General features: G+C 34.3%; 1 protein-coding gene across 1 annotated transcript in view; it reads left to right on the forward strand.

Moving 5' to 3' along the window:
* Positions 1 to 12,013, forward strand: part of PSMD14 (proteasome 26S subunit, non-ATPase 14) — a 48,141-nt gene that overhangs the window by 26,538 nt on the left and 9,590 nt on the right. Inside the window, exon 8 of the mRNA XM_061451811.1 lies at positions 11,716 to 11,823. Within this exon, the coding sequence (XP_061307795.1) occupies positions 11,716 to 11,823 (108 nt within the window). The remainder of the gene's footprint in view (positions 1 to 11,715; positions 11,824 to 12,013) is intronic.

Genomic DNA, 12,013 nt, shown 5'->3' on the forward strand with positions numbered 1-12,013 from the left:
TTAGAAAAACTACAGAATGTACAGAAATTGGCTAGGTGGTTTACTGCTTTAAAATACTGCTGAGGTGTTTTGTTTGAGCATGCACCCATTGTATTGTAGAATAATTATTGAAATGCGTCATGGTATGTATGGATGATATTAATGTAAATTTATAAATATTTTAAAAGGAAGTGTTCATCTTCTGTAAAGCTGTAGTATCATATTTCCTGTGAGACAGATCATATTAAAGCTACCAAACAATTTCACTAAGGGTTCCCTTTATTTCATAATAGAGTATTTGGAAGCTACAGTTGCATTTTCAGTTGGGATTTTTCTAATTCTGATTTTCATAGCAAAGTTGTTTATGTAACAGGAAATAAAAATTTAATAGCTTCTGGTTTTTTGGAAGCTATTAGACATCTAAATCAGTTTTGCTCCCTTTTAAATTGCATAATGAGTAGAAAAAAATGTAGGTAGTTTTGAGGGGGTTGGAGGGAGACCAAACAGTAGAATATTTAATTGCTCCTGACTTTTTCTATAACTTTTTTCGTTTTGCTTTTTCTTATTTTCCCACTCCAGTGGAAATGATGAAATAGGATTCTCTTTAGTTTGTCGAAATACAATTTTCAGGGCTACACTAATAATTAGTTCAGACCTAATAGCTATGAAATCCTTCAAGAAGAAAAGCTTCCCAGTAAGTCATACTACTGTTATACCACACTTGGACACTAAAGGACACTAAATGCTTTTTAGTTGTTTGTTGTTTGTTTTTTGTTTTTTTTTTCTGCTACTGTTTGACACAGATGTCATCTTCGAGGGTCTTTGTTCTCTTCAAGTAAATAATCTTTTGTGTGTTTATTTTGAATGCGAATAAATTTTTGTCCATCTAAACATTTCTCGATCATAGCTCTTATGTCATTCCTGACAGTACTTGAGACAACTGGAAGTCTTGTAATGTTTGTTTTTCATACATGTCTAGCTGCTACAGTCAGATAAAATTATAGTCTCAGGTTTCACATTAAAAAAAAAGAAAGTTTACATCTGTCATTTTTCTGGCAAGTGCATTCTTAAAAGCTTTGAAATAAAAGGAATCGCCAAATTATGAATTCCACTACTAATTAATTTCATGATTTGGGGAGTGAGATTAGGCTATGGAATACGTATGATTTATGATCCTGATTGGCAAGATCACTGATATTAAAACCTGTTTTGATTTTAAATGAACTGAGAGAACAGATACATTAGAGCACAAGGGGATTTCTTAGGTTGGGTTTGGCTGCTTCATGTGCATGGACACCTCAGTATGGCCTCCAGTGCCTCTTCATATGTTAGGTAACTCAAGCCAAGATGATTGCAGAAAAGTACCTGTTTTTTCTCAGTGCCAACAAAAGCAGAACTGCTTGCAGAGGTAATTTTGCTGGTGCAGTTGCCACTATACTGGTGGGCTTTTGCTCATGTATGTAGCTATTGAGTCCAGGATTCCTCGTTATACCTTTTACTAGCATAACTGTCTGGCAAAAAAATTATAGTGAACATGTGGCATAGAAGATTTTAATATGGTGTGTTTTGACTGAGATTAGATGTATTTAAAAACAAATTCCAAAATAACACGTTAGCTAATTTTAAACCTGCCTTGGGGCAGGTCCATGCCCGTATAAAATTGCTATGTCTTATAGTCAGTGAAGCAGTCATGGTTGTGCTGGTGAAGAATAACCAGGGCAGAGGTTATTTTCATGTGTCAGGAAGTTGAAGTGAATTCTGATGAGAAACCTCAGGTTCAGTTTGACTGGCTAAAGCATTAAAAAGCAGTTTGCCCTATTACTGCTAGAAAGTGAAAACTTAACTTCTTTGTTAGCTGTCCTCATCTGGACACACATGTTCCAAACACCTAGGGATGGTGACGATGCATGATTGTAATTTAAAGATTAGAATATATACAATTCTTATCAGTTAACAAACAAAAAAAAGAAGTTATTTTATGTCTTACTAAAGCAAATGAGCAAAAAATAGTCATATAAAATTCTTATAGAAAAATAAAACCCTCTTATAGATCTGTGGATTAAATGCCAAGTGCTTTAGTGGCCATTTTAAGACTGATATTATTACATAAACATAGTAGGACACATGAAGGGCATGTAATTCTAAATACTGATCTTATTATTTTCCATACATATTCTTGCACATGCAGTATGCTTTTTCATGACTGTGTACCACATATAGCAATTTTTAGGCTAACAATGTACTAGTGGTCTGTGAAATAAACTAACAACAGATCAGTGAATTTTAACTGAAGGTCAGTGTTATCGGGACCCAGAGAGAAAAATCTTTGGTTTGTTGTTTTATTTTGTTTTTTTTTTTTTTTTTGTTTAGCTGTTTGATTACTATGAATGAAGTCAAAGTAAAACCTGCTGAAATATAGCCAGTGGGGCAACCTGGCTAGCTGTTGCTTCATCTTGTACTTACTAATAAACCTTTCTTTTATTCCCTCCAGTGTTCCAGTCTGTGCACTGGAAGTTGTAATTCATATTTAGAATATTCCGCAGAAGCAGTAATTTCATTAAAGATCTGCAGCAAGCTAAATATTGACATTTCATATTTATTTCCCACATACATTTTGAAATGTCTGTACAGTGAGCTATATACCTTTGCCAAAAGTTAAAAATAAATTTTTTTGGACTTTAACTTAACAGCTGTTCCTCACCTCTTAAGGAAAATATAACTACACTAAACTTACTGTAAACATAGTATCTTTAACTCCACAGGCAGTAGGAAAAAATGTGGTGGTTTTGGGGTTTTGTTTTGTTTTTTTCTTAACTGCTTTAAAATTTAAATCTTTATTATAAAAGAGTCACCATTTGAACCAGTTTGTTTTTCTGGGGTAGTTCACTGGTTTCCCTTGATTAATAATTGCTGGCATAAAGATTAGTAAAATATCCAAATTTGTCACAAGTCCATTTTGTACATCTGAGTAATTTATTGAGCTTGTGGTGCTTCGTAGGATATGTAGCACAATCTCTTATTCATACAGAAAAATTTAATGTCCATTATACCATAATTTTTTCTAGCAAGGTACTGTCAGAATTATTTGTAGGAAGATCTGTTGGTTTTGTTTTGCTTTTGGTTGCTGAGGAAAAGACTTGTCTTTCTGATAATTTTTTTATAAATTCTACTTTGCATGTTAATCACCTTCTGACTGATTAAAGCAAATCTGCTATGCATCTTTATCTTGTGCTTAAACCATATCCTGCCACTTTGATTAAAAGATTTTTACAGTGGTATTTTATCCTTATCTTACCCTCATTCAGAGGATACAATGAGAAAAAAACATGTATGTTTGGGTAGCCAAGTGAATCAGTATCATTCCAGTTGTAAATGATTTCAGGAGATCATGTAGTCCAACTTTGTGGGCCTAGTCCACTGCATTGATAGTGTCAACATAGTTCAGACCACCTCACTTAGGATTTTGTCCACTTGAGCCTTGAGATGCAACAGTCTCCTAGAAATACCTGCTGTATTTTTATTTGATACTTTATTTTTCTTGCAGTTAGTTTGGTTTTTGTTGTTGTTGGTTTTTTGGTTTGTTTTTTTTTTTCTGCAGTAAGCAGCTCCCATTTCAGTTTATTACTGTGTCCTGCCGCATACACTTAGACGAACCTTATTCTGTAGTCCAGGTAACCTCTTCTGGAATTGAAGGTTTGATACTTCATGTATTAGCCAGAATGTGGGCTGTAGTCTGAAACCATTTTGTTGAAGCAGTTTCTTTTCAGTGGAAGTTGTAAGTTGCTTTCTTTTATTCGATTTATGAGATCTTTAGAATTTTATTCTAAAAGGAGTAACAAATGTGATGACTTTATCATTTGTTCCTTTACTCATTTTTAAAGTGTGAAAAAAATATTCTTATGATGCTTCTGGAAGTCCTAAAGAGGGACAGTTACACTGTATGTTTAAAAAAAAAAAAGGGAGATAAAGTATTATTTGTCCTAAAATAGGTATTGTCTGGTGAGAAAGATGTTATATCCTTCTTGTACAAATAAAGAGCTGTGGAGACGAGAGCTTAGTGGAGTTGCTGCCAGAGGTCCATAGCAAAGGTGTGTCTGTCCAAAGCCGAGGTCATCCTGAGCAAGATGAAGATCTCAAAGTCCTTTAAGATGTTAACAAAGAAAAATATCTTCAAATACTTAAATTTCTATTTAGAATGGTAAAGCAGTCTACACCTATCATAAAAGTATGGTGGCTCAAATACTGTACTTTGAAATGTAGCATTCCAGCATATTTTTAATTCTTATTGTGCTAATGAGATTTTGTCCATTTTTCAAAATGGACAGAATTTAGGTAGGCATAGGATAAAATGCTCCTGCAAAATCAGTGATTGATCAGAGCTTTGTTTTCCATCTGCTGGATGACCAGCTCTGGAGACCTGTTCCATAAAACACTTCTCTTCCTCTTTTTTTGCCCATTGATACTTCCAAATCTAGGTGACAACCTGTGTGTAAGTAGTTGTGTATATGAGCAATATGGTTTTGTTAATACCTGATTTCAGTTTTTAATTCTCCAGAGTAATAGATGGTCATTTTGTTGAGTGCTGACCATAAGAATAGTGCTTTGTAAATACTTTTGAGATCTCCTGCTACATTTACATTCCAGTTTAGATGAAGTTTTCTATACACTACATTACCTCAATTTTCTGGCTGTGGGGAAAAGCAAACTAACTCCTTTTCCAAAACAGGTTTTGTGTTGCAGATCCTCCCATCTTAGAAAGACGAATCGGTATGGTGAATGGTTTTGTAACTTGACAGTCTAAAAGACTGAAACCAAAAGCGGACATATTTAACAATTACTACTGTGAACATTGGAATTGCCATCTAGCCTTGAGAATATTCTTCAGCTGAACATGTTTTATGCTAGTTTTCCGAATGATGCCACGTTTTCGGACCTTCACTCTTTTATTAGCGATACTACTTTGAACCTGTCCTTTTCCCTTGTTTGTTTGAATTAACCACAGGATTGGAGGAGATGGTGACTTTTTTAAGAAGACAGGGAAAAAGAACAGTCCTTGAGATGTGTGGAGAGACTGGTGTGTCATCCCTGAAATTTGTCATTTAAAATAGCCCATTAAAAATTAAGTTTGTGAGTAGATTTGAGCCACCTAACAAGATTTTCTTTGTATACCAAACTCCCCCTCCCCACTTCATGCATTTGTCTTAGTAACCTTTATCTTAATAAATCTTCCCCAGACACAAGTGAATTCAGCAGTCATTGGGGTACAGTTTGAAAGTGTTAACAAGCCAGTAAATTGACTATTTCTTCACTATTGCTTTGGAGACATGTCTTTTTATTGTGAATTATTATGCAGATAATATTTTACAAGAAAATGTGTTTTAAAACATGTGATACCTACAATTTTATGTTGGAGTATTTTATGCCTGGAGCAACTTCTGTTATTAGAACTGGACATGCTAACACTTTTCTATTGTAAAGGGAAGATTCTAAAATGGAGAAGATAGCCAAAATTACATATTGTAAAGTTAAAATTTCAAGGGTACATTTCTGTACATTTTGTATAATGTCTAGTATATTTAGATAGTGTTACAGTACTGTGATATTTCTAAATGGTGACTGAACAGAGCATTTGGTGCAGTAACGTGCATATCAGAGGCAGAAACATCCTGACTTGATCTAGGCAAAAAATGAGTTTCAATAGAAGACTGATTTGGAGAAGAAGGAGGTAAATCTATGTTTGTGCTGGGCTTGATTACTGTTGGTTCAATAAGGATTGATGCTCTTTTTTTCCTAAAGAATCACATTTGTAAGAGATTAATTGCATCTGCACTACAGTGTTTTCAGTTCAGGATGTGTTTTTCTAAACCTAGGCATAAACTAAGGAGTATTGAACTGTTTTACTACTGCCAGTATACCACTGTTTTGTTACTGTTTTGTTTGAAAATCAGCGCTTTTTTTTAATAGATTTGCACAAATTGAGAATAACATTTTGCATATTAGTAATTTTTTCTGGGATGCCAAAACTGTTAACATCAATGCTGCTGTTCTAAAATTTGCTAGGGAACATCTTTTGAACTTGCTGTGGTCCAATTAAGTGATGTATGTCAACCTACCAAAATTTGCATAGGTTACTTCAGTTCATGCCCTTTCTTGAGACAAAAAAAGTTCCAAGAAGACTTCTTGTTGAAAAGTATTAAATGTTTAATTTCCTTTTGCTGTGGTGGATGTAGAATAGTCCATTTATCTTCATTAAGGCATATAGCTTTAAAACTTGTAGTTTCGCTACTTGGGAGTTATGGACGCATGCACTCACTTGTCAAAATAAATGTATTATACTGTAGTTCTCTCTCCTCCCAGTATGATATTGAAGTTGTATTGCGGATTTGACCACAAGTAAGCAATTCTCTAAGGATGGAAAAGGAAAATGCACATACTCCTAGGAATATATTTTCCGGAGCTAAAATTGACATTTTATAAATAATTTCCATGTTGCAAACTTCAAACTCACAATCACAGCAATTCAGTGATATGCATTTGGCATGAGTCAGTTTCAGTTCTTAGTGCTTTTCATTGGAAATGGCATAAAAAGTAAGATTTCTTTGAATTTTTTATGTTGTGGGCTTACAGGGGACAGAAGATGTTCTTCACTTGCAGTTGTCTAACAGTGCATGGCAGCATAAATAACGAAATGGTCATAAAGCCAAGCTGCACTTCTCAGGTCACATGTTCCATTTCATTTTTAAAGAATCCAGAAACAAACTAAGCAGTTGATAACAGGTCAGTTGCAGGTGATAAAAGAGATTTTAGATGGGACATTACTTCTTTTGCCACACCTGGCATAACCCCATGATATCCTTCACAGAGTTGTCTTTAAGTACTGGTATGTTTGTTCATAAACATATGGCATAAACAATACATTGCTATTTGAATTCCAGGGACACAATACATTTTTAAAGATAGTCACCATATGTCACAGATTCTTCACTGGAAAAAATATTGATGTTAGAAATGCTTTAAATTTAAACAAAAAAAAAAGGCTGACTTATTTCTAACTGAAGTTTACCATTGAAACAAGTGGGTCTTGCACAACAGGACTGCTTCTTTCAGTATTGTTGGTAGATTTGATACTGGTGGCATTTAAGAATTCAATCTGTAAAGTGCTCTTGAAATTCTCTTTTTTGTGTTTTGTTTTTTTAACTACCCCACAAATTTATGAAGACTATTTTAGAAAACGTGTTAATATTTATATGGCATTCACTTTCTCAGAAGCAGCTAAAATAAGTCTGGATACTAAGCATCCTAAATTTTAATCAAGCCATTATTTTTAATAACTATGTAGACTAGAAAAAGCCAGGTTTTTATGTAGTAAGCAATTGAGGCATCCAGTGCTTGTCCTAGATTGTGAATAACTATGTATCATATTAATTATAGCTATCCTCAAATTTGTTAAATACACTGCAGATAATTGTAAATTTTGTTTCTAAAAATACATTATGCAGGCTCTACTGTGGGTTGTTGACCCCAGGGAAATGCTTAAAAAATTGCTGTATAGTTATTGTCTTTTTAGATTATTATGCTTTTTGAAGCTAAGACAGATGTACAAAAAGATGCAGTTTTTATTTTGTATTGGCAGCTTCCAAATATTTAGTATCTATTTCCAAGAGCTGCAATTAGTAAAGCATCCATGGTACTGAAATCCACACATCCCACAAGCTAATTATATTTGCAAGGTCAGATTGAATACATATTTTCAGAAAAATAAAGGGTTATATAAATGTGTCTTCTACTTGGCTGTTATATCACAGTTTGTTGATCTGGAGTATAATGTGTACAATTCACAAATTTGTCTGATAACAGAAAGTGGTGTGTGATTGTGTTTATTTTACTAACCAGTATATTCACAGCAATCACTTCCAAATATCTCTCCAGTAAAGATGTGTTAATTACAAAACAGACAAGGTCTTCTATTATATTAAAGCTACTAACAAGAAGACAGCAGGAATCACACATGTAAATAGCATCATCAACCCCTATTTTAGTCCTCTGTTTTGATCTGTGAGTTGCGCATAGACCAAAGGTGCTATTAAAGACTCAGTATATGAAATAGGCAGCATTATATGAACAAAATTTATTCAACAAGAAAACAGACCTTTAACATGAATTTAACAAGCCTGAGAAATTATAAACTCTCATATGCTGCAGATTCATGCAGTGATAATAAACAAAAAAGGAAAGTAAGAGGTTTCCTTAAGCTAGCCAAACTGCTAATGGTTTTGTTATAAGCTGTCTGCTGTGGAAATGACCTCTGAAAAGTCTGAAGACACTTATACTAGGAAAAATTAAATGGTCAGAGTGGTGAAAGAGTTGCACTTGGAAGTGAATTTGGAAAAGAAGATCTCTACCTTCATATTTCTGGAAAATATCCCAATGGCATAGACTTTTGTTTAACTTTTTAATGTTTTTACAGAAAGGGAATTTAGCATGAAGCTTGGAACTTGTAGTTTTTACTAAAACAGGGCATGCTCCGTTAGTCAGTTTAAGTGCAATGAAAGCTTAAAATTTGTGGATGACAAATACTGACAACAAGAATCTAAGTAACTGAGTAGCGTTTTATGCTGCTTTTAATTAATACTTGGAAGGGTTTTTTTGTTCAAAATACTGTGTCTAAAGTTTCCATTGTAGAATACGGGGTGACCATGTTGCTGTCATCTTATTGCATCATGCTTTACTTCAAAATGCCCAAACATGGAGAGGAGACTTTGGCTTGTACACACCTCCAAGTGCTCACCATGGCTTTTTTCTTGAATCTTACTGTGGCATAATTAACACCTACTTCACCCATTGCTCATTAGTACACTGGACATTAATGAGTCTATTTATTTTGAGATAATCCTCTAAAACAGGGGCTGGTCTGTGTTCACTGTGAAAAAATCAATTGCATTTCGTAAAAATGAATATGTAGGATTTATTGTTGTATTTATGTTTTTATTGTGTGTTAGCTCTAAATTTAGTCGCCAGGTTGTTGAGCATGTTAGTTTCTTTAAGATGGTTGCTATAGTGATAGCAGCAAATTCCTTTAATCTTAGTGTAGTTAAAGTATTTGGTTACCATTGGTCGTCACAGTGCGACTGAGACAAGAAATATAATTCACACACTTTTTGTGCTCCTCTGAGATTGTAGAAATTGCAATTTCATCCATTTTTAAAGCTTAATATTTGTGATTTTAATTTTTCATACCACTTTCTGTTAGGTTAATATTTGTTCTACTTAGGAAATACTTGCATTTCATTCCTTCAGGAGGACAGATAGATCGAGCAGTCCTTTTCCACACAGATAGTACCTGAAGCATAGCAAAAATTACTTTAGTCAGAACTAAGATGCTAGAGTAATATTCAGTATCACTCAGAAATATTTTAGCAGCTAGTTCTCATATTTTAATGTGAAATTTATCCAAACATAACCTTGAGAGCACCAACTGCAATGTTGAATTTATTATCAAACCCAACTTTTTTTATTATTAATTTTTATGTAATTTTTATGACTCGAGTCTCAAAACAAATCCATGCTGGACAATGGCATTCGTTCTTGGATAAGCTCAACATTATGTAGTGAAGTTCTTTCAGTTAGACTCAAATCTAGAGACATGGCCACTAGTAAGTTATAAAGCAGCTCCTTGTGATAATAGTATACTGCCAAGTTCATGTTCCTTGCTCCTCAGGATAAATTTTTACTTGCTTGGCTTTTTTTCCCTTTATTTAGATAGTCTCTGGAGAATTTGTGATGTGGAATTTTTTTGCTTTCCTTGACTCTTTAATTTATCCTGCCTGTTTGTTGCACTTGGGCATTTCCAGGTGCTCATAAATTAGAGCATCTGGTTAAAATGGAACACAGACACATAGAAAAGCTTGTCAGGAGTGTTTTTGAGATGGAGAAAAATCTACTAGCAATAAAAAAAAAAAAAAGGAAAAAATACAATTGCTTTGTATGTTACCACAAAAAATGTATAAATATATAGAAACTTTCAGATTTTTTTGAGAATTAAGTTTTCTTCAAATTTTAATTCCTTTTTTGTAGCATTAGTATCAGATGGCATGCTGTAGCTGCATATTAAATCTGAATAGTGTTTTGGTTTGATTAATGTTCAGAAAGAAAAGTCACTGTTAACTCACTGTAATTGGGTCACAACCTAACATTTTTAATGAAGAAGATTATTTGGTACATTTTATACATGCAGTTTTAAGATGTGACACATGCAGATGGGTCTGGCCAGTCAGCTGAGGGTCTAGGCAATAGCCCTTAGTGGCATTGAGTCAACACAACTGAAATGGTTGGGTCTCAGAAGTAAATACAACAGGTGATAAGTTATTAGTCTTTTGCAATTTATGCTTGGGTAATTTCTTTCGCTATAAACACTTGCCAATTAACCTTACTTCCACATGAATGACTTCAATATTTATGTTGTAATCCTACCAAATTGCATATGTGTTTAGTTATATTGGTGTAAATGGAGGGGAAAATGCTAGCACAAAGTGGAGACTCTAGCTTTCTCTGCCTCCTTTCAGTGTCAGTGATTTGTTTGTTCAACATAAAAAAATTGATTCAGGTCTAATTCTTCAAAATACCAAACCAGCCATATAAATGCATCTGTTAGTGTCCAGCCCATAGTATGGAGAGGAAGAGAATAATAATGATTGTAGAAAAGATGTTAAAATGAGATTTAAAGTGTTTGGTTTAATGAACTGGAATAACTCTTCAAACATATGCAGACAAGATGCCTGCGAACTGTGCCTGTCCTATTTCTGTGGATGTACAAGGCTGTATGGGCACTTGTCCAGTTAAAACACTGGGCCCTAAGCAAGCAAATTTATCGTAAAATTACAAACCTGTAATGGCAGGTACCCAGTAAGGGTGGGTTTGGGTATGTTGTTGGTATGTTGTCAGTTCTGTTTCATCTCGCAGGTCTTGGATAGGGGTATGGGTTTTATTGTGTGGGGCCATGAAATCCTATTTCCAAAGATTTTAATGGAAAAATTCAGCACAGGACACAACAAAAAGCAGTGATGGTTTTATTTTCTTTGTAGTGAAATAGCACCGAATACTACCTACTGTGTACCTTTAAATCATAAATGACCTTGGTTTACTTTTACTCTGTTTTTTACTCCTGAGCATGACACTGACAAGGACTTTTTAATCCATCAGACAGTTTATAGACCCTTTCGTAGTCACAAGAAGCAAAAAGCATCTGACTAGAAGGGAATACATGGGGCAAGTTCCTTGCTGGCTATAATTTTGTTGTCATTTCAAGTATTGTGGTAGTATAATTGATGTGACAGGACTGGGCTTTAGACTTGGTCCCTTAGCTTGTGCTCACTTTCAGTTTTAGTCTCTCTCTGTCATTCATTTTGATTGGGTAAGATTTAGGTGACAAACATATGCATACTGTTGAAGCTTAGAGTAAGCATACAGAAAAATTCCATGTTGTATGATGATATCATGTATATAAAACTTACAGCTCTGCGGAAAAGGTAATAATTGGTGTCACCGTACAGTACAAGGTAGTGTACTGTGCTGATAGCATAGCCGGCAGGAGGCTCTTTTTTATTAATATTATAATTAAATGATTTTCTGGATAAAGGCCAAAACCAGATGAGAGTTGATTGTGCCTTGTCCACTGTTGCTTGGCACTATTAGTTGCATTTTCTAAGAAGAATTGACTTGACATCTTGTTTTTTACAGGTTGTTATTGATGCCTTCAGACTGATCAATGCTAATATGATGGTCTTGGGACATGAACCAAGACAAACAACTTCAAATCTGGGTCACTTAAACAAGCCATCTATCCAGGTAAACCTAGTGTTGATAGTCCTGTAAATTGCAAGATTAATTCCACGGTTTTGGGGAAAAGTACCTAAAACCAGTAAGATACAAATTGTTTATTTTTCTCTCTAGCATTTTTCTGCATGCATTTATAATTGATGTGATTCATCAGTGGACTTGTATATGTGAAGGGTTTAAAATTGAGCCCTAAATTAGC

The sequence above is a fragment of the Pezoporus flaviventris genome, unplaced genomic scaffold (genome assembly GCF_033815535.1).
Source record: "Pezoporus flaviventris isolate CSIRO_AGI_PZ_B2104156 unplaced genomic scaffold, CSIRO_AGI_Pfla_v1 ptg000001l, whole genome shotgun sequence".
Taxonomy (NCBI): domain Eukaryota; kingdom Metazoa; phylum Chordata; class Aves; order Psittaciformes; family Psittacidae; genus Pezoporus; species Pezoporus flaviventris.